This window comes from Acomys minous (genome assembly GCF_964271855.1).
Source record: "Acomys minous genome assembly, chromosome: 19".
Classification (NCBI taxonomy): Eukaryota; Metazoa; Chordata; class Mammalia; order Rodentia; family Muridae; genus Acomys; species Acomys minous.
This window is the reverse complement of record NC_140499.1, coordinates 622100-646400: the sequence shown is the minus strand read 5'-3', so window position 1 is coordinate 646400 and position 24301 is coordinate 622100. Positions and strand designations below refer to the sequence as shown.

At 36.6% G+C, this 24301-nt stretch overlaps 1 protein-coding gene across 3 annotated transcripts in view; it reads right to left on the bottom strand.

Annotated features, from left to right (window-relative positions):
* The window catches only part of HLTF (helicase like transcription factor), a 71876-nt gene that overhangs the window by 17120 nt on the left and 30455 nt on the right, over positions 1 to 24301 (bottom strand). For 2 of the 3 annotated variants that reach the window (XM_084768475.1, XM_084768477.1), the window contains 8 exons: positions 21294 to 21373; positions 21171 to 21215; positions 20265 to 20351; positions 16033 to 16130; positions 8333 to 8476; positions 7651 to 7789; positions 3402 to 3537; positions 1771 to 1950 (listed from right to left, as the gene is read on the bottom strand). In XM_084768475.1, coding sequence (XP_084624601.1) covers positions 1771 to 1950; positions 3402 to 3537; positions 7651 to 7789; positions 8333 to 8476; positions 16033 to 16130; positions 20265 to 20351; positions 21171 to 21215; positions 21294 to 21373 — 909 coding nt within the window. The remainder of the gene's footprint in view (positions 1 to 1770; positions 1951 to 3401; positions 3538 to 7650; positions 7790 to 8332; positions 8477 to 16032; positions 16131 to 20264; positions 20352 to 21170; positions 21216 to 21293; positions 21374 to 24301) is intronic. The other variant, XM_084768476.1, reaches the window with a different exon arrangement.

The window sequence follows — 24301 nt, the reverse complement described above, 5'->3', positions numbered from 1 at the left end:
TTTTTTCTTTTTTTAAACTGCTGTGAACAAACACTAAAGAGAACTTAGAGGAGGAATGTTTCCTTCTCTGAGTTAGAGTGCACCAGGATACAGGCAGGTGGTGAGGTTGCATTCAGTCAGGAAGCAGAGCAAGAGGAGTACTGATACTCAACTTGCTTTCTTTCTTTTATCTCAGTGGGGACCCCAGCCGATATAAAGTTTACCATAGACAGGGTGGGTGTTCTTTCTTCAATTAGCCTAATCTAGAAAATCCTTCAGACTTGCAGAAACTGGGATCCTAGACTGTATTAAAAAAGAAAGAAAGCTGAGTACAAATTGTTACTCTGCTTCCTGGCTGCTCTGCTTAGAACATTCTAGCTTTTCTAGCCTAAAGTTCCAAAAACTCTTTCACACTCTCTTACAAATTTCAGAGGCTTACAAACTACAAGGTCAGGTTCATAAGAGAAACAATTTGACACATAGGCACCAATTTTCAGTAATAATTTCTTTCTCAATGCTGTGCCCAAATACTTAAGAAGCTAAAGAATATAATTAGTGACCTCTGAGGCCAGGGTATCTACAAAATAAAATGGCAAAAAGTTGAGGAAACAAACTGAATCTGCAACATCTCTGAAAAATATCTTTATAAATAGGGCATGGTAGCACACACCTCTAATCCCAGCACTCAGGAAAGCAGAGGCAGGCAGATCGCTATATGTTGGAGGCCAGCCTGGTCTACAAAACCATGTCTAGGATATCCAAGGCTACACAGAGAAACCTTGTCTCGAAAAGCCAAAAGAGAAAAAGAAAAAGAAAAGAAAAAATCTTTATAAGTAGGATGACATTCTGTAGTATTACAAACATGTAAGAAACAAGTCAGCAAAACGTAGAAATCTAACACTAGAAACTGATGACAATTACAGAAGAATTAGGAATCAGAAGGAGAATAATTCCCGTTCAAGGAAAAGTATATCTGCTGTGAATACCCATGGGGATCAGAATGAGACAAAGACAAAAGATGACTGTAAACTGAAGACTCCTCATAACAGAGGCAGGCACAAAGAGGATGTGATAAGAGAAATAAACAAAAAAAAGGTTCCCCAAGTTCCAAATCTTAGTGCTAAGTGAAATTTCTTCTCAAACTATTTCAAGCAAAATTACCAAGTACCTAACATACAAATATATTGGGATGCAACAGATTAAAATGAGTTTATGTGTTCAGTAAAATGAAGGAGGTAACTTACAAGCACTAACTTCTAAGGGGGTGAGGAAAGCAGAGTGAAGGAATCAGGAAGTACCAAAGCTCTTTTCATAGGCCAGTAAGGGAAGACTTTACTGAAAAGTTGATAATAGAGACAACAAGCCAAGAGAGATTGTGGTTCTGGAGTTTGTCAAACAGAAAACAAGTATAAAAGCCTAAGTTGGTTACATGCCCCTGGCTGTGTATGTCTCCTCTCATGACACTCAGAATGGAAGGGAGCAAGGCCCTCTGACCACCAACTCAGAAATCAATATTTTAAATAAGCTTTTACTTTTCACAGGCCCAAGAAATTACTTACCTGATGAATTATACTTTTGATTTATTCATTTCAACTATTTGTTAAAAAAGAAAAGAAAAGAAAAGAAAAGAAAAGAAAAGAAAAGAAAAACGTGAAGTATAAGCCACAAAGGAATAGTCTTCAATAAATTTCAGACTCTATAGCTAAAAGGTCTAAAATCTGTAATTCAGCTAATAGGAAATTAAGAAAGCAGGCAAACCCCCAGAAATTTAATGTAACATTGTTTCCATACCTCCCAATGGTAGCTTTGCCTTCATTTTTAACAGACTGATAAATCCTTCTCTCTTCTTCTGAAAGTGTAATGTGCTGAATAAATACTTTCCTTTCTGGTAACTCCAAAACAGGTTTCCCTTTAATTTTGCTTGTCTTTGTCCTTCTAAGTGTGATATTTTTAATTAAGGACTGTAAACGCCTAGTCAAAGTAAAACAAGTAATTATATAACTATTTCTAAATACAATGAGTAAAAAAGACCAAAAACAAGAGTTTGACTTTTCAGTTTTAAAGATCTTTTATTTAGGTTATTATAGTCACAAGAATATTCTACAAATAAAGAATTACAAAAAACTAGTGAAATTACATCTCAATGTAATACCAATTATCTTATATTATGTACTTCTTTTCCAAAGCTTTTCTGCTTTTGTTGACAACACTGACACTTTTATTCCTCAAAAATCTTCTTATCAACTACACCACTCAATATACAATATTTTAATTCTTACTAAACAGCTATTTGGTGTAAGGTACTTTATTAAATAGAGTATAGACATGAGTAAGTGCCTATCTTATGTCCTCTAAAGTAATCCTCATGAGTTAAAAAAAAAAATCTCATGTGATGTAATATGAAAAGTAAGGGTATAATATGAAAATAAAATGAACTTTCTATAAGTTAATAAAAAGCTGAAAAACAGAAACATGAAAATGCATAAGAGGAAAAAATGCCTTTCTTGGCTCTACAATTCTTCCATTTCATTTCTCAATGTCAGAATTTTTTAAATGAGACTTATCAATTATTAATATTTCCTATAATAATAAAATACACAATTTTTAACTTAGACTAAGTAGAGCACAAACAGTTGTCAGGACTCATGTGCACAGTTTTAATAACTAGGACAATGGTCTAAAATTTAAATCATTTTCACTTTAACTCACAATAAGAAGCACATTTTAATGTATCTACCCAAAACAGAAATAAGTATTTTAGTACATATGCATCATATATCTTCACATGGAGAATGTACTCTGGTATTTTTTTTTAATCACCTCTATTATGTTTCTGCTTCTAGTCCATGCCAAGTGTCACTTTTATAATGATTATATGAGACACCACAAGGTCCTAATTCTTGTTTAGACAGACACTGCTCTGGAGCAACAACAGACAAGTATGTGGAAAAATACCCATCAATGTTTTCATTGCTTTCTCACCTTTTATCTGTACCCACTGAAATCAACCATATGAAATGTTCATTAAAACTTTTGTTGAGATCATTGTACACTGCGCACTATACACCACATCAAATGCCTGCATAGAAAGCTATGTAAGTTATCAAACTATAATGCATAGTGAATCATCAAAGGACATAGCTTTTCCTATCATTGTTGAACCTGCTTATGATGGCTTTGGAGGGTAACAGCCATACACAATGACCATGACGGTCTGCCTTTCCAGTTTTGCTATAACAAGGAAAAGATCCACAAACAGAAATCTTCTATTCCCAAACACAAGTCACTAAGTTTTAAGACTCAGTGACACTGAAGCTTATGTGCTTTGGAGAGTAACGTTAAGAGTTAAGTGAAAACATCAATGAACGTGGTAATTGGTTTCACTAACAGTCACTAATACATCACATGTCACACTTACTTACCTAAGTCCTCCCGAATCTCCCGTTGTGACAGGGCGCTGTATTGTTCTATGCCACCATTCTCTATCAACAAATGGTTTAAGTTTTAAAAAGGACAGTAGAGACCACAAGTCCTTTAAGGAATTCTGGATAGGAGTACCTAAAATAAATAAACAAAACAGGGAACCATTATAACTCTTAAAAATTAAATTGATTTTGTGGTGCTAGGGATCAAACCTGCCACCTCACACATACTAGGCAAAAACTCTACCACTGAGTTGTATCTCTTTAACCAGAATATTCACCTGGCCCAGTGACACAAATAATAGCTGAAAATGGACACGGTACTAGGCACATACTAACTAGTATCTTCATATACTTAACAAGACAAATGTTTGACACACTAAGCCATCTTCTCAGTCTTCAATTCTTTTTCAGATAATTTGCTATTGGTGTGCTATTGGGGGAGGGAGGTGGTACTGCAAGCATCATGGCCAGCAGTAAAACCATCTAATATGGAGGACATAAGATTGAAATTCTGAAATTCAGGTCACTACACCTTAGCCAGTGCTAGGTCAAAACTTCTGGATTCTGATACCAGGCAATTTATTTTATACATATTTAAATACAACATAATTTTGGAAAAAAAGGTTTCTTGCTAATAGCCATACCAATCCCATGTGCACAATAAAGCTTAAGGCATGACTGCTCTGAAACTCTTTTGCAAAGAACATGTGACAGTCAATACTGGTTCTATGGCTTTAAAGGAATAGGATTGTGGTCTAAGACAGAGAAAGGACTCAGCAGGCTATAAAGAACAAGTGACATCTCCCCTAAGGATGGATTCTTACTGACTGAGAATTAAAGCTAAGACCAAAGGTCTTGGAATGGAGAGTCCAGGGTAAACATTCTGGAGGACTTGGGTAAGGTCTGTCTCTACAGATAGCAAAGGTCACCAGGTCATTAACAACATTCTCTCTCAGCCTTCTGAGTGGAAAACATATTTGTTTCCAATGCTTATCTGTGAGCACTCATGCCTAGTACATCTCCCAATTTCTAAGTTTTTAAAAGAGAAAACAGTGGCCATAATAGAGGCCATGATAGAATGCACTGCCTCTATGGCAAGGCAAGCAGAAGAGAAGTTAAAGAACAGTAATAGAGGAACACGGAAGGGGAGGAACATGGCCATGTTAGCCATGATGGCCATTGAAAGATCACTCGAGAAACTTTGTCTATCTCTTTATGTAAATCATTAATTTGCCCATCAATAGCAACAGAAAAACCTGTCACATTAAAGCAACACATGCCAGGAAATTTTTGATGACCAAGATCAGCAACAAATAATCTAAAGTAGTTCTATTTTGTAAAGTTGTGGTAACCAGGGCTGTATAAAAAATGGTAGTGAGGGGCTGGAGAGATGGCCCAGTGGTTAAGAGCATTCACTGGCTGCTCTTCCAAAGGACCTAGCTTCAATTCCCAGCCCTCAGCCAGCAATTCACAACTGTCTGTAACTCAAGTTCCAGAGAATCTGACACTCTCACTGTCGCATACAAGCAGGCAGAACACAAGTGTGCATAAAATAAATCATTAACAAATTTTAAAAAATATACACTGGGCAGTGGTAGCATACACCTTTAATCCCAGCACTCTGAAACCAGAGGCAGGTGCATCTGTGCATTAGAGTCCAGCCTGGTTTACAGAATGAGTTCCAGGACAACCAGGACTACACAGAGAAACCCTGTCTCAAAAAGAAAAAAAAAAGGTGCTGAATTTTGGCTGTTAATTTTGTGCCTGGTAACTTTGAATTTGAATTCATTCAAATCCCCAGAAGCCACATAAAGACAGACATAGTATCATGCATCTGTAGTGGACAACAAAAAGAGGCGAAGACAAAAAACTTCAATATGAAAGAAACTGACAGAAACACAAAAGCAATGGAGATATCACATGTTCATAGCTTGTAAGAATCAGTCCTATAAGGAGCTGGGGAGTAGCTGCAGAAGGTGAGAGCATAACCAGAATATATTGTATGCAAAAACAAAACAAATAAAAACCTAAACCCTTTCCCTCCAATTTAAAAACAAAATAAAACAAAGAAACATTCACAGCTTTGTGCATGCTTGGAAACGCTACTGGGCAAATTCACCAAGTATTGAGGGGGGAAAAAAGGAATGACATCACCTGGGCAGGCTACCCTCGATGCTTAGGTCCTGATCTCCATCTAGCTTTTGGGAGAAACCATTCCAATATTTTACCAAGACACTTTACAAAGGTTCTTATAATTAGTAACAGGATATAATACTTTAGTGATCTGTATAATAACTTAGGAACAAAAAGGCAGGTAGTTTTAGGTAAATAATTATTAGGGATATAGAAAACCTGAAGTTATATACCATGAAGAAATAAAAGGAAAAATATATTTTCCAATTTATGCAAAAAGATAGCCATCTATTTAACTTAAAAAGTAGAGATACAATTAAAGACTCAGAAAGAAAAAAAAGCAATACTGTGAAAATATCCGTACTACACAAATGATCTACAAATCAAAATCAATCTTTATCAAGATACCAATGATATTGTTAAAGAACTAGAGAAATAATATCAAAATTCATATGGAATTATTTGGATGACAAGATGGCTCAGTGGATAAGGGCATATACTGCTAAGCCTGAATACTCTAATTACACAAGACGAAGGAGAAAATCAACTCCTATAAATTGTCCTTGACATCCACACATACGCTTTGGTGCACATGTATATACTTTTACCCACACACTAAACAATGTAAAAAATTTTTTTTTTCCTTTTCTTTTTTTTTTGAGACAGTATTTCTCTGTGTACCCCTGGCTGTCCTGGAACTTGCTCTCTAGACCAGGCTGGTCTTGAACTTACAGAGATATTCTTGCTACTGTCTCACAGGTGCTGGGATTAAAGGTTTGTGCCACCAACACCTGGCTAAATATTTTTTCTTTTTAGTTAATGTTTATTTTTCATTTTATATGCATCAGTGTTTTGCCTGTATGTATGTCTGTAGGAGGGTGTCTAATCCTCCTGCAACTGGAGTTACAGTTTGAGCTGCCATGTGGGTGCTGGGAATTGAACCTGGATCCTCTGGAAAAGCAGCCAGTGGTCTTAATCACTGAGGCATCCCTCCAGGCCATTTAAAAGAAAAATGTTTTAAATTCATATGAAATCACAAAAGCCCTGGAAAAACAATACAGTCTAAGTAAAAAGAACAAAACAGAAAGTATCACACCACATGTCTTTAGTAGTTTTCAGTATTCAAAACAGAACAGTATTGTCAGACAGAGAACAATGGAGCAGAATGTAAAACAGAAAGAAACTCATACAACTGTCTTTAACAAAGGCACTACGGTACACACCTAAAAAAAAAAAAGACATCTTCTGAATGTACTGTGTAAAGAAACTGGGCACAACCATGTAGACCCAAGAAATTAAAGCAGTCACAATATACAATTTAAAACAGAATAAAATTTTAAATGTAAAACCTGAAGTTATGAAACTACTAAGAAAACAGGTAAAATATATACACACACACACACAATTTCTGAAACTGTTCATTTAGATATTGAAAGAATAATGGTTACAAAAATAAGTTCTGTTATTTTTTACTGCATAGTAGGGTAACTATAGAAAGACAAATAATACATTATACATATCCTAAGAGCTAGAAGAAATTATTTTGAATGCTTTTGCTACAAAAATAAATGAGAAAACATATAATTATTCTAATTTGAATATGATACAATGAGCTCTCATAGCACATTAAGGTCTATGAATGTGCATAATGTTTAGGCACCAATTAAAAACCAACAACAAAGAAATGTTAGCTGAGAGCTCAACAGATAAAGTGCTTGCCACAAAGAGGGGATTGGAGTTGGACTCCCAGAATCCACATAAGTTCTGGGTGTGTATTGCAGCATGACTGTAATTCTAGTTCTTGGAATGTAGGTGGGATTCCCAAAGCCAGCTAGACAGCTGCCCTAGCAATATGGTGAGCTCTGGGTTTAACTAAGAGACTCCACCTCAATGGATAGGTAAAGAATGGTCCAAGAAGATGCCTGACAGCAACATCAAGCTCCTACACGAATGCAAACACGAATACACACTTGTGCACACATGCATGCACACACACACATATGTATGTATATGTACACACATACACACACACATATATATGCCTATATACATACAAACCAGAGGCACACAAAATTAAAATTAAAAAACAAATAAAACTGAATGCTATAATTACCCGTCAACACCCATCTTCTTTCTGCCTCTAAGTCAAGTACAGCTTTTGTCTGCTGAGCATTTGGATTTCGTATGGCATGTCCTTCATCAAGGATCACTCTTAACCACTTTATGCTATGTAATGGACTAGCATCTTTAGTCTGAAATAGAGATATGGTATAAATTTTAAAAAAGCACACTAAAATAACATAGTACCTAAGTGTTTGTTAAATAACAGTAGTTCAGATCTTTATTAGCAACTCTCACAATGTTTCTGGCACTGTTAAGTACTCCAAAGAATAAATTAGTGAATACTCACTAGCCTAAATTATTATCACCTCTATTTTACATCTAAAAACACTAAAGACAGACAGTGAAGAATATATACTATGAGTTTTAGAATAATTTAGAAACATATAGAGTATGTATAAAGTATAGAGGTATGTATAAAGTATGTATAAAGTACAGAAATTAAGTTCAATCTTAAATAAATCTCTGGAGTGATGGTTCAATGGTTAGAAGTTCTTATTGCTCTTGCAGAGGATCCCAATTCTTTTCCCAGCATACACTTCATGTGACTCACAAACACCTGCAATTCTAGCTAAAGGAGTGTCCAAAGGCACCAGCCCTCACTACCACACACAGACACAAAATTAAAAAGTAATAGTAAACATTTTAAAGGCTCTAGGTATCTGCATACTTACTCCATAGTCATGAGTTAAAATATGATAAGTAGTCAAAATAATATCCTGTTTTGCAAGCAAGGTTGGATCTCTAATACGATCAGGACCATAATAAACATAAAAGTTCAAGTGCACTTCTGATTTTATATGCTGTCCAAACTGGTCCTAAAAGAAAATTACAAACATTTTACTAAGAAGCAGGTGGATATAAGGTTTACAATGCATATGTAAGATCTGTGCTGGCAGGAGTATAATAAATCAATTTTCCTTCAATCTAAAACTAAAGAATAGCAACAATAATTACAGTAATGAGTATCAATTAGGGTCATACCATAAAACTGAAAAGTAAATACAGCATATTATATAAATTTTGCTATCCTACCAATAAGCAGCCACTTCATTTTTCTCTATTGAGTTATCACTATGTATCCCAAACTCATCATCTCTACTATCACTACTCACCATCTCCACTCAATCATCATCTCAATCTCAAATTCATCATCTTCCTGCCTGTCAAGTACTAGAACTATAGCTGTGTCTAATGTCTCCATTTTTAAGTAAAAAAGTCCATCACGTTTCTTTGTAAACAACAGGCTTAAATGACTTTGAGCAAGAAAAAAAAAAAATGAGAGAGATTAGACTAGAGAGAACATGCCATGGAGAAAATAGAAGAAGCTGGAACAAAATGAAAAGAACAGGTATGAGAGAAAGATGATTAACAAGAGTGAAGCCCAAGATGTCAAGATGGCTGAGCCCAGTGTGTACCATATATCGGGAGCAGAGGATCAGAAGCTGCGAAACAGACTGAAGGGAGCAACCAGGAGCATCAGCACCCACCCACCCCGACTCCCACCACGCACCCGGACCCTCATCGCAGCCAGACTCCAAGTTCGGGAGTCAGGAGCTTCAAGCACCCCCCACTCTTCCAAACACTGGAGCTAGTGTAGGCCCCCTGGGGAAAAGAGGATCAGAAAAGGAGACAGTTAAAGAAGAGGTAAGAACACAATCAACAAAACTCAGGAAAACACAGCTGCCAACAGCCATCCTGCTAAAGGTGCTCATTAGGCCTATGGGCTCTCTAGGAGGTGATCCAGTATTTTGTAAGGTCTTTGCAACCTCAGAACTGCTTCCAGCCTCTGACACAATGACAGGAGACACTGATTTGGGGAAGTACAGTAGGCATGAGAGATCTCTGGAAGGGATCCGATATTTTGCAAGGTCTGTACCATGATGCACCCCAAAATTGCATCCAACTTCGGACAACCATGTCATACAATTTTTACAGAGGAAATCCAAAGAACCATTAGGTTTTACTTTAAAAGCTGATATGCCACAAAATTTGAAAATCTAAATGAAATGGACAATTTTCTTGATAAATTCCACTTACCAAAGTTGAATCAAGATCAGGAAAACAAACTAAGGTAATAGAAGCAGTAATCAAAAGTCTCCCAACCAAAATAACCCAGGGCCAGATGTATTCAGCACAGAATTCTACCAGACCTTCAAAGAACTAATACTCCTCAAATTATTCCACGAAATAGAAAGAGAAGGATTACTACCAAACTCATTCTATGAAGCCACACTCACCTTAATATCTAAGCCACCCAAACACTCAACAAAGAAAAAGAATTTCAGACCAACTTCTCTTATGAATTTGATGCAAAAATACTCAATAAAATACTTCCAAACCAACTGCAAGAACACATCAAAAATATCATCCACCATGACCAACTTGGATTCATCCCAGACAGGCAGGGAAGTGGTTCAATATACAGAAATCCATCAATGTAATCAATCATATAAACAAACTGAAAGAAAAAAAACCCACATGATCATCTCCTTAGATGCTAAAAAAACATGTGACAAAATGAAACACACTTTCCAGTACTTAGGAGACAAAGGCAGGCAAGTCGCTTTGAGTTCAAGGCCAGCCTGGTCTACAAAGCAAGTCTAGGGCAACCAAGGCTACACAGAGAAACTCTATAATTGAAAAAAAAAAAATCAAACACACTTTCATGTTAAAAGTCTTAGAGAGTTCTGGGATATAGGCACATACCTGAACATAGTAAAGGCAATATACAGCAAGCCTATAACCAACATGAAACTAAATGAAGAGAAACTTAAATCAATTACCCTGAAAGTGGAGACAAGACAAGGCTGTCTAATTTCTCCATATCTCTTCAATATAGTACTTGAAGTCATAGCTAGAGCAATAAAACAATTGAAGGAGATCAAGGTCATACAAATTGGAAAGGAAGAGGTCAAATTATCACTATTTGCAGATGATACAATTAGTATACATAAATGACCCCAAAATTCTACCAAGGAATTCCAACAGCTGATAAACACAATCAGCAAAGTGGAAGGATACAAAATCAACTTTAAAAAGTAAGTAGCCCTCCTACATACAAATGAGAAACGAGCTAAGAAAGAAATTATGGGGAGCTGGAGTGGAAGCCCAGCAGTTAAGAGCACTGTCTGCCTTTCCATAGGTCCTGAGTTCAATTCCCAGGACCATATGGTGGCTCACAACCATCTGTCATGTGATCTGATGCTCTCTTCTGGCATGCAGGTGTACATGTAGATAGCACACTCATATTAATTAATTAATTAATTAATTCGTTCATTCATTCATTAAAAAAGAAATTAGGGAAACTACACCCTTCACAATAGCCACAAAAACCATAAAGTATCTCAATGTAACTCTACCCAAGCAAGTGAAAGATATTTAAGAAAAAACAAAAACAAAAACAAAAACAAAAAAAAGCTTCAAGTTTCTGAAGAAAGAAATTGAAGAACATACCAGAAGATGTAAAGAACTCCCATACTTGTGGATCAGGAAAAGTAATATAATAAAAATGGCCATTTTACCAAAAGCAATCTACGGATTCACCACAATACCTATCAAAATTCCTACACAGTTTTTTATAGACCTAGAAAGATCAATTCTCAACTTCATATGGAAAAACAAAAGAAAACAAAAAGAATAGCTAAAATAATCCTGTACAATAATAAAGGATCTTCCAGAGGCATATCCATGCCTGATTTCAAGTTGTACTATAGAACAACAGTAACAAAAACAGCATGGTACTAACATGGAAATAGGCTGGTCAAACAATGGAAGATAATTGAAGAGCCAAAAATAAATCCACACATCAATGGATACTTGTTTTTTCCTTTTTTATTAAGAAGCCAAAACCATACAATGGAAAAAGAAAGCATTTTCAACAAATGATGTTGGTCTAACCGAACATTTACATGTAGAAAAATGCAGTAGATCCATATTTATTACCCTGCACAAAACTAAAGTCCAAGTGGATTAAAGACCTCAACATAAAACCAGACACAGTTAAGTGGGGAAGAATCTTGAACTCATTGGCACAGGAGAAAACTTCCTGAACAGAACACTAATAGCTCAGGCTCTAAGATCATCAATTAATCAATGGGACATCATGAAACTGAAAAGCTTCTGTAAGGCAACAGAACAAAGCGACAGCCTACAGACTGGGAAAATATCTTCACCAACCCTAAGGCCAACAAAGAGCTAATACCCAAAATATATAAAGAATTCAAGAAATTAAACACCAATAAACCAAATAATCCAATTAGAAATGGGGTACAGAGCTAAACAGAGAATTCTCAACAGAGCAATATTGAATGGCCGAGAAACACTTAAAGAAATGCTCAACATCCTTAGTTATCAGGGAAATGGAAATCAAAACGACTCTGAGATTCCATCTTATACCTGTCAAAATGGCTAAGTTCAAGAATTCAAGTGACACCACATACTGATGAGGATGTGCAGAAAGGAACACTCCACAATTGCTGGTGGGAGTGCAAATGTGTATAACCACTCTGGAAATCAATCTTGAACTTTCTCAAAAAATTGGGTATAGTGCTATCTCATGACCCAGCTCTAGCACTCCTGGGTATATACTCAAAAAATGGTTCATAACACAAGGACATTTGTTCAACTATGTTCATAGCAGTTTTATTCATAATAACTAAAATCTGCAAACAACCTAAATGTCCCTCAATTGAAGAACTGATAACAAAAAAAAAAAAAAACAAAAAAACAACAACAAAAAAAAAAAAACCTGTGGTACATTTACACAATGGAATACTCAGCTACTAAAAACAAGGAAATCTTGAAATTTGTTGGCAAATGGATACAACTAGAAATGATCATCCTGAGTGAGGGACCCCAGACCCAGAAAGACAGGCATGGTGTATATTCACTTATAAGTGGATATTAGCCCAAAATAGATATCCTCTAAGAGACTCCACCCAGCGGGGAATCAGGACACATACTAGGACTAGAAGCTGGACTCTGGGTGGAGGACGGAGAGGTGTAGGGAAGAGTAAGGGGATCGAAGGTCCAGGAGGGAGAAGGAGCTCCACTGGGAGATTATGAAGGTCTGAGGATCTAGACACAGCGGGGCCTGGACAAACTCATGAACCAACCAAGGACAATGGATGCAGAGAACCAAGACCCCCTGTTCAGATGTAGCAGATGGACAGCTGATTCTCCATGTTGGGGTTTGGGTGTAGGTGGGGTGGGCTTCTGTTGAACCTCTGACATGCATTCTGATGCCCAAGATTTGGTCACTACCCCTTGGCAAGATGGCCTTCTGGGCAAAAACAGGAAGAGGATGCAGGCTATCCTGATGAGACCTAACAGTCTGTGGTCAGATGATGGGGTAGGAAGGCCCCCAAATCAGAGGTCTAGGGAAGGGGAACAGTGCAAAAGAGGGAGGGAGGGTGGGAATTAGAAGATAAGAGGGAGAGGTAAAATTAGGATATAATGTAAATAAATTATAATAAAATATACATCAAGAAAAAGAATTACCTCAGCAAACTTTTTGCACATGAACAATGAAAATACTGTAATCGATAACAAAACCAGCAGAGCAGAATGACTCACTGAATTCTGTATTTTCATGAGGACAATAACACAGAATTATATACTCCAGCAATGAAAAAAGTAAAGCAAAGATGGCTACACCCTGGTAATTCTTAGGTCTTCATGAGTAAATGAGGATATCACTAAAATTTTTAAATTTTTTTCCACTCAAGATCACTATATAACCAAGTTGGCCTCAAAACTCTCAAGCCTCTGAGTAATTTCATATAAACCAAGAACAAAGCAAAGCAATTGTGGTCAGAAAGTCACAAGAACACACAAAGTGGATGAGATCCAGAAGACAAAGAATAGCAGAGTACAGGAAAAAAATGAGGTGAAGTGCTCACCTGTAACTCACAAACATTTTCCATACAGAGTGACTCCAGATGACATTACACACACACACACACACACACACACTATCCTCAGAGCTGGGGGGAAAACTGGAGTCACAGAACATACAATGAGGTCAAAGGTTTCCCAACATAGGCTAAATAAGAAATATACACAAAACAAAAAAGATTAAAAACAAAACAAACAAACAAACAAACAAAAAAAATAAAGTTAGGGGGAAACCTGAAGTAAAAATAAAAACAGAGAATTTTTTTTAAAGTTAAGTCATCTGGTAGAAGAAATTCAGTATGAGGAGAAAAACTTTTTAAAATCTGAATCAAATGAGTAGCAATGAAATTGAACAATGAATATTGACGGAAGAATAAGATAAAGAATGAAGGAAAACTAACATTCCTAGAGAAAAAACAACAGATGCTTTGTCTCTACAGACACTACGTGTGCCATGTAACATATCAACAGAGGATGAAATAAATGCTTTGGATGGCAGTTAAACAATGTGTCTTAATATCTAAAACTAATTAATGGGGTTTGTGGAATTCATACTTAAAAATTTTACTCCTTTAATTTGATTATTTTTCTTATTTGCACACAAAAAGGGAGGCTAGAGAGATGGCTCAGCAGTTAAGAGCAACTTGTTGCTCTTGCTGTAGATGTGAGTTTGGTTCATAGCACCCACACAATATTTTGTAGTCTGCAACTCCAGTTCCTGGGGATACAAAGAAAAATAGATTCCAATCTGCTCTTGCGAATATTAGGTGATTAACTTGGAAATTAGAAACAGAATACATTGTTGGGAGAATGAAGTACTGTTTACCACAAGCCTCTATATCAGCAATTCTTGACCTGTGGGTCTTGACCCCTTTGGGAATTGAAGGACTCTTTCACAGAGGTCACCTAAGACTATCAGAAAACACAAATATTTACATTATGATTCATAACACGTACTTACAGTCCTTGGCAAGGCAAACCAGACATCTAAAAAAGGACCACAGTTTTACTGGAATATTAATAATAGTGAGGGGGGAGGATGGACACTGTAACCCATATGCCTCAGGAGGAAAAAGTAATATATGAGTCAAGAAAAGGAATAGTTTATTTAAAAAAAAAATAGATGTCATATCACAGAGGGAAAATAGGTAACATGAAGAAGAAATGATTAAATCAATGCCTAAAAAACAGTCAAGAAAACTCAGAGGCAGGGCACATGCCTGTAATCCCAGCACTCTGTGAGGCAGATACAGGCAGATAAAGGCAGATGTCTGAGTTTGAGGCCAGCCTGGTCTACAAAGTGAATCCAGGACAGTCAAGGCTACCCAGAGAAATCCTGTCTTGAAAAAACAGTCAAGAAGAAATATAAAATCAAGATAAAAAAGATGAATATAAAGTCAAAAGGAGGACAGAGGGTATGATGGGTCACGAGGTATCTCTCCCAACGCAAGTTTTACAGCTAAAAGTACAGCCAATTCAGTGAGTATGCTTATAATGGAGGGACAACAGGGCAAGAATGAAGAAGAGCAACAACTTCAATGTGAAACATTACTAAAATGAAGTATCAAAATGAGGACATGAATATCTTTAATGGAAAACTCAGTGGGATCAGACTGAATAACCAAGAGAAGGGGAAAAAATAGAAAAAGGAAGTATGAAAAATGGAATAAGACATAAAAATTAAGACAATAGTTTTAATGATGAACAGAAATTCCTCTTCCTTAGATAGGACAGACATACTTGAAGGCTCACATCAAGGGTCTTTATGTTCAAGTGCTTCTAAAATAATCATATTTCATTATAAAATGAAGACTGAAGTTCCAATTAGAAAGTGCATAAAAGCAGTCTGCTTCTTATGCATAACATTTAAAAGAGATCCCATTCCAATACAATGTTCTTTAAAAAGAAAAACAACCTGCAGGGGGGGAAAAACATGCTTTTCTGAACAGTAGCCTCAAAACAAGAGACTATAGGATCAACATGTTGGTGACCACACTCCAGTTCTCTCATGTACTTGGCTGGATGGCCTTAGTCAAGTAATTTAACCTCTCTGTTTCAGTTTGGTCACCTGGAAACTGAGAATGATGAGGATTAAATGAGAAAAATCTATAAAAATAAGTTAAAGACAAACCAAACAGACAGAAGCACATTTAGTGTTACACATTGTTATATAGTATAAATTACTTATTAATGGAATTCTCACAATTCCAAAACCCAATAACTAAGTAAAATAAGAGTGTTAAATTATATGTGCCTCTTATAGGGCACAAAAATAGCAGAAGCAGAAGTACAAATCAAATCTTGAATTAGCAATTAGTAAGTTAATCACATAAACCTTCAAAGAAAAAGTACTTAGGCTCAACAAATGTAATTCACTTAACAGATATAAAATGAAGGTCCCATATATTTCTAAAAATACTCTCTTACAGAGAAATATGATAATATACCATTTTAAACTGAAAGACTTTAGACTTACAATCCAATTGCTCAGCACAGAAAGTGGACAGATGATCAGTGTTGTTCTTGTCCTCTCTCTAGTGTCACATTTCTTTGATCCCTCCATAACAGACCCGCCTAAAAGAACAAGGTGTGGATAGACTTTAGTTGATTTTTTTTAAATTCCTGAATTATGCATCTCAATAAGGTCCTAACAGCCATCATCTATAAAGATAGAAATCCAGAAGAATTAAAAAAATAGGAAATGGGTTGGAGGAGCGTGTAGTGGGGTGCAGGCCTTTAATCCTAGTACTCAAGAGGCAAAGGCAGGCAGGTCTCTGTGAGTTTGAGGCCAGACTACTCTACAAAGTGAGTTCCAGGGCAGCCAAGGCTACTTAGTTTGAAAAACAGAAAACAACAAATGAACTGTTTCCAGTCTTTTTCACTCCATGAAACAAAAAATTATATAGTCATTTTTTTTTTTTTAATCAGGAAGAATCAGAGGACTGTAACCAGCAGACACTGGGGCAGTCTTACCTCTTTAGTTAAAATTTTCTAGAAACACCCTTATGGACACAACCAGGGGTGTGTCTATGTTGATTCTAACTCCAATCAAACTAACAAACTTAACTTACAATTCTATCTCTTGTCAACTTAATACACAAGTACACTTGAAGTCAGAACATTCCATCCCTGGCCCCGGGACTCTTATGTACATCTCAAAATGCAAAATGCATTCAGTTCATCTCTAAAAGTGCCCAAAAATCTTTTGAACAGTCTCAATCAATGTCTTAAAGGCTCAAAGGCTCTTCTGAAACTCAGGGTAATTTCCTTCTCTTTCTTTCTTTCTCTCCTCTGTCTCTTCTCTTCTGTCTTATTTCCTCTCCACTCAGTCCTCTCCACCTCTCTAACTCATAGAGATCTGCCTACCTCTGTCTCCCCGAGTGCTTGGATTACAGGCACCACCATGGCTGGCTTAGAGCAAATTTTTTTTAATTGATTTAACATCCCAATCTCCCAATTGTAGCCCCCTCCCTTATCTCCTCCAAGTTCCATTTTCCCACTCTCTTCCGTCCTATGCCCCTCCCCTAGTCCTAGGAGAGGTGGAGCCGTTCTTCCTTATATTAACTGACCCCAGTCTCCCAAGTCTCATCAAAAACTGCCTGCATCCTCTTCCTCTGTGGTCTGGTATGATACCCCTCCAGGGGGAAGTGATCATAAAGCAGGCAACATAGTCATGTACAGGGACAGCCCTTGCTCCCTTCACTAGGGAACTGCTATGGAGACTACCTGCCTGTCTGCCTGTTGGCTACATCTGAGCAGAGGTATCTTTGTTTGGTGTATCATACTCCACTAACCTCACCTGGGCCCAGATTTGTTGGCTCTGTTGGTCTTCTTGTGGAGCTCTTGTTTAGAAACTCAAGTGGCAGCAAATGCTGTCGAAGATGTGGAGAAAGGGGAACGCTCCTCCATTGCTGGTGTGAGTGCAAACTTGTACTATGGAAATCAGTTTGGTGCTTTCTCAGAAAATTGGGAACAGCTCTACCTCAAGACTCAACTATACCAGCACCCAAAAGACGTTCCACCATACAACAAGGACATCTACTCAGCTATGTTCATAGTGATGCTATTAGAAATAGCCAGAAACTGGAAACAACCCAGATGTCCCTCAACTGAAGAATGGATAAAGAAATTGTGGTATATCTACACAAAGGACTACTACTCAGCTATCAAAAACAAGGACATCATGAAAATTTCAGGCAAATAGATGGAGATGGAAAAGCTCATTCTGAGTGAAGTATCCCAGACCCAGAAGGACACACCTGGTACATACTCACTTATATGAACATTAGCCATATAATACAGGATAACTATACTGCAATCCACAGACCTAAAGAAGCTAAATAAGAAGGAGGACCATAGGAAAGATGCATAATTCTCATTTAGAAGGGCAAAAAGAAAAAGAATGGACATTGGAAGCTGGTGAAGAAAGAGAACAGGAGGGGAGCCCCCATAGAGGTCCTCTGAAAGACTCCACCCAGCAGAGGATTGAAGCAGAAGCTGAGTCTCACAGTCAAACTTTGGGCAGAGGGCGGGAGACTTATGGAAGAATAGGAAGATAGAAGAACCTGGAGGGGACAGGAGCTCCACAAGAAAACTATCAGAACAATTTCTTAACTATAATTTTCCTCAAAAAAAAAAAAATCCATTCTAGCATCCCCAACATCTTGGAGCTTCTACTCCAAGTTATGCCTTTCCCGCTTTGTGCAATAGGCTCCCAGATCTCCTTGCAGGCAGTCTGACACTGCCACACACTTTCAAGCCTCAGCAGCTTTTGCAAACTTGACCCAAACCTCCATGAATCTTTTCTTGTTTATCCTGAATGTCTACAAAGTCAATACCATATAAACAACACTACCAAGTTCTGTAGCCAGCTCCAAATTTAGCCTGGTACCTTGGACCAAAGCTGCATCCACTTCTGTGTACCTTTAAGACTGACCCTAAGAAAACTCTACTGCAAGTGGCAACTGTGGAGGAGAGAGCTCCTTCAGTGGCATTCTGTGTTTTGGCTTTCTGGTTTCAAATTCATCTGCACTGTTACAAGCTGGATCTTTTAATGGGTATGGTCTTACCTTCTCCGTACTTCTCCTACCCCAGTACAGACACAAGGCTCCTCTTTAATGTTAATCGCTGTAACAATTATATTTGCTCTCTCCATATCTTCCCTGTCCTCAGCTATAAACTCTCACACTCTTTCCTTGCCAGCTATACATTTGTCTTACCTTTCTGCCTCACAGTTTTCTCTATTAACCTGGGTAATAGCAGTGAACAGTAGCCATAACACAGCATAAATGGTATTCTGTATTGAAATCCCTGTGCCAAACAATCAGCCAACCAATGATTTTTAATTCAGCCCCACTCAAACACTCAAATGCTCAAGATGCAGACAGAATTAAGCAGGTTCTTTGAAAGAATGTAACATAAAAGGCTGCTAGACAAGAAAGTCCAATGAAACCTGAAGAGCAAAGTCCCCACTAGCTTCATCGCTCAGAAGTCTGATCTTCCAAATCTCCACCAGAATGACCCATGAATCTCATGTCTAAGGCATATCTATAGGCTGCAACTCCAAAATCTTGCACATTCTTCCTGCTAAATGCTTACTAACCAGTGCTAAATGCTTACTAACAACAGTCAAGCTTATTACAACAATAGTGCCAAACCTGACAAAAGCAAGTTTAAAAAAAAAATTAAGGATTTATTTTGGCTCACAAATTGACACTATAGCCTATTATGGAGCAGAAGTCATGACAAGTACATGAGGCAACTGGTCACATACCATCTACAGCCAGGAAGTACAGAAAAATTAATGTGGGTGCTCAGCTCACTTTTTCCTTATTAAGCCTAGGACTAGCTCATAGAAATGGGATCACCTACATTGAAAATGGGTTTTCCCCTTCTAATTAAATCTTTCTAGATTTATTTTTAATTATGTGTGTACATGTGACACGTGTGCATGAGTGTGGGTGTGTGTGTGTGTGCTGATTTGTGTGTATGCATGTGTGTGCCTGTGTGAGTACCTACAGAGGTGAGAAGTAATTGGCTCCCCTGGAGTTGGAGTTACAAGCGTTTGTGTGCTACCCTGAATATAGGTGCTAAGACTGAATGTGGGGCCTCTGGAAGAATAGTACGTGCTCTTAACACCTAAGCCTTCCAGCTCCAAAACATATAATTTTTAAGCAGGCTACATTTAAGTCTACTTTTATGTTATTATACTGCTTGTATGCAGTCTTTGACTTATTCATTATATCCTCTGTGACTACTCAATAAGCCATGGACATAAGGTCTTGTGCTGTACGTGGAGACCAAGGCACAGATACACAATTCTCTCAGACATCTAACCTTAATTCAATCTCTTTCCATCATATTCATACTTACATTGTGACATTCTTAAGAAAAGCAAATCTTATTCATACTAAGAATTAGATCTTTATTTAAATTTATCCAAATTAAGCTTTAAACCATCATAAATGACTTTGTTGGTTTACTAGAGCAATCACCTTTCCTATTCAAGAGAGAGAACTCTCTCCATCATACTTTGCCTTTCTCAAACAAATTCAGTAAGAAAGGCATAGGAGAACACTACAATATGATACAGCTTCTTTCCTTTTCAGCATTTTCTAAACTTTTCATAGTATGACTTGATATTATTGTTATTGCATTTTTTTTTCACTAAAAAAATAGAGGAAAAGGTAGAAAGCTAGACTTACTGACCTTTTCTGAACATTTTCCTTTTTGTTGCAGGGGCAGATGAAGCAAGTGCACGAGCAAACTTTATATCTTCTTTCACCTTAGAGGATCCTGATAAGAAAAATCACTGAATTTTTAAAACTCTTTAGTGTGCCTCCTTAGGCACTTTGCATATTTTGCAACTTGAGAAATTATATTATTAAATAAAAATAACATTTGGTAAATGACACTGATATTTATGACACTAAGCCATCTCTATAACTCAGAGAAATGTGATCATGCCCCAACTGTTACGTCCCTTAAAAGACATGGAAGCAGGAACAGACAAATGTAAAGTGGCTCAGCTCTCAGGAAAGAAAGCTCTGCCAGTATGAAGCTGTCAAATTTCACATCAGTCCAACAGTGATGAGCTGTTTTCCAAACGTAATATAATTTCTCAACTAACCAGAAAGACAGTATGATTTGAATTAACAGGAAAACAAAGCATGTTTCAAAGATGAAGGAAACAAATGATATGCATTCTTTTGTATGTGTATAATATGAATGCTGCCAGGAAGGCACTCAAAACCTGTTCATTGCTCTGTGTGTGTGTGTGTGTGTGTGTGTGTGTGTGTGTGTGTGTGTGTGTGTGTGGTGTGTGTGTGTTTAAAAAATACAAAGTTTCATTCAAGAAAATGACTTTTGCTTAATGTTTGTTTAAATATTATCCCTTAGATTTTCACTTAAATTATTCATTGAATTTGCATCATTTAACTCAACTAACACATATAGTAAGTTCATGAGAAGCTCAAGTACAAGGAGTTTTAAAGCAAATTTTAAACCTATTGCTAAAATCTTTCAAGTTAGCAAGATGTCAATTAATGAGGTTTTATTTTCATAATCTTTACATATAGATTATGTAAGGAGTTAGAAGACATATTATATACCTACCTTTTACTCTACTTTTAATATCTGATTGTGCATTCTTCAGCTTGCCTAGAATGAAACAAAAATAAAAAATGGGTACACTTGGAGATTAGACTACAAGACATAGTATCAAATCAGTAATATTACCTTTCACTTTTTGTGGTAGTTCACTTGTTTCAATTTCCTCTGAGTCACTGCTTTCAGTGTACTGGATGGAAACTCTTCTTCTGAAATTGAATGGTTCAAAATAAAATATAATAAAGCAATATGCTTAATAAATGTAATATAAAAGTCTTTTAACACCCATTTGCTTTATTTTTTTTTTTCCAAAAAGTCTTGTATTTGCCAAGCAAAAGACAAATCTGCTAAAAGCTTCTTGCTTTTATGGCCAGAAAGATGCACTTGTAAAATCTAGTACCACTACAGCTACATTTGAAAAGGCATTCCTATAAATGTCAATGTTTAGCAGTTCAACTAAAACATTGATACAACATTGAAACCAAAAAGAATTGGTAATGTGGAAGTAGAAATGCAGACCATATGCAGACTGCTAAATTCCTAAGGAAGTAAAGCAAGGACTGTGAGAGTCACTAATCTATGAAAAGAGTGATGACAGAAAAACACAAGCTTCAGTAGCAAAGAACAGGAATATCCCGAGTTGATTCTAAAAATCTCAAGTCCCAACTGGGGCATGCTCCATTCCCTAAAGAGGACTGAGAACAACTAGAGAGGATGGGGACCTCATTTTAGGACAAAAAGAGCTTCAGACAGCCCTACTTTCAGTATAAGGTAATTTATAAGGTAGAAAAAGAAGGGAGGGAAGGCAGGCATCTATACAGCTAATATGTACAGCATCTGTGCAACTCCTTGGACAGACAGGGGTAAAGACAAAGACAAAACAAAAAATAAGCCAAACACACAGAAAGTACAACCAGTAACAGACACATCACTGAGAAGATTTACAGTTCAAACAGACAGGAATTTGAAGGCCCATGCTCCACATTCATATTTTTTATTATTTGGCTTGGGCAGGTAGCAAGCCATTTTAAAAGACCTATGCTGATTTAGCAGCTTGGTGGATCAAAGCATCTTGTAGAACAAGCGTCAGTGAGCTATTCTGAGTCCTGGGACGCAGAATCCTTCTAACAGTGACAGGAGTGGAGGGAGCTCTGATTAGCTTTTCCTCTATTACATAAATGCTAATACAGTCTTACTCAGAATATTTTCTCCTACTCTAAGTAACTAATATCTTAGTATACAATCAATCCTTTCCTCTTTATTCTGCAAAATGACCATAGTTGAAAGAGCTTCTTTTTTATTGCCATTAATATATTCTCATTGTGAGCCTATCCATCAGTTCAGAATACTGCCATAGTTAGTATTCCAGCCTAAGTGTAATGCTGGAGACAGTGGGTACTTCCTGGGCCAAAGCTTTCTAGGTGGGAAGGAATGGCAAAAAACAAAGCAAAACAGGAACAAAAAGCCTACCACAGCTTAATCGAACTGTCATCCTTGAACACCGCAAATACTTCAACTGAAAGAGTATGGATAATCAAAGCAAAAACCTTGCATAAATTCTACGCAGAAACAATAAAAAAAACAGGAAACCTTCAAAAATTATCAACCCCATAGCAATGGGAGCAAATGAAAGGGAATTAGATAAAATCTTAGGTAAAACATGCAAAAGAATATTCATAAAAAGGTTTAATGAAATTTAAGACAATGTAAAAAATCTTCCAAATAAGTTCAAAGAGAATATAAACAACACAATAAAATAAAAGAGATGAATACAGAGCATGAAAGAGGAATTCAATGGGTAGAAATACTGAAAAAGTCAACCCAGAATTTTAAAAATAAAAACTTCAGTAAACCAACCAGGCCTGGTAGGGCACACTTTTAATCCTAGCACTCAGGAAGCAGAGGCAGGTAGATCTCTGGTCTACAAAGGGATCCCAAGATAGTCAGGGCTACAGAGAAACCCTGTCTCGAAAAAACAACCAAATCAAAACTTCAGTAAATGAAATCAAAAGTTTGCCAGATGCCCCTTCAAAAGATCTGTGGAAGACAGAGTATTAGGGCTTGAGGACAAAAGAGATACATCAGAACATTCAAAAATTATAAGGAAAAAAAATAGTAAGAATGAAAGCGAACTCAGAAGTTCTGAAAGATGGCAAGAGAGAAATACAAGTCACAGATAAAACCAGATCCACCAGAAAAAAACCTTATGAACAAAGTGGGAATAGTGTGGTTTCAAGTGTTGAAAGCCAGTAACTGACCACCCAGATTACTATACCCAGGAAAGCTACTCTTCATAATTGAAGAAGAACATGATGAACATAAACCAACTACGAAAGATACATGAAAGAATCTTATACTCTATAGACAAAGATTAACCCATGTAGGGGTGTAGAAAAACAAAATGCATACTAAAAAAGTAAGGAGGGAATAGGAAAGTGCTAAACACTACACTACACTACACTACACAACAAAAACAGTAAGATGAGTAGAATAATATACCATTAATTTATATAATATAATATATATTTATATAATATAATTTATATAATAGTCTCAGTTCGAAAAGAACAGAATTTTAAGATTGGATTTTAAAACAGAACAAATCTATATCTTGCCACCAAGAAACTTATCTTACAAGCAAAAAAACCTAACCACCTTAGGATGAAGGAAATACAAGACCATTCCAAGCAAATGGAAGCATACTTTGAAAATCTATATTCCAGTAAACTGGAAAATCTAGAAAAATTTCTTGACAAATATGACCTACCAAAACTAAAGCAAGAAGATATAAAAACCGCCAACAGATTAATGACATGCAACAATACTGAAGCAGAGAGAATCTCCCAACTACAAAAAGCCTAGGCCTGGGTAAATTAACTGTGAATTGTACCAGATCTTTAAAAACACTAATTTCATAACAGAAGGAATGCTACCAAACTTTAGTTTACTAAGCCAGTATTGCTGTCATGCCAAAACTGAATAAAGACATAACAAGAAACAGGCCAATCTCCATGAGAAACATGGATTAAAAACAACAACAAAAAAATAAAAACAATAAAAACAACAACAACAAAAAACTTGGATACATTTAAATAGAGCAGATTAATAGATTCAAAGATAAAATCCACATAATCATC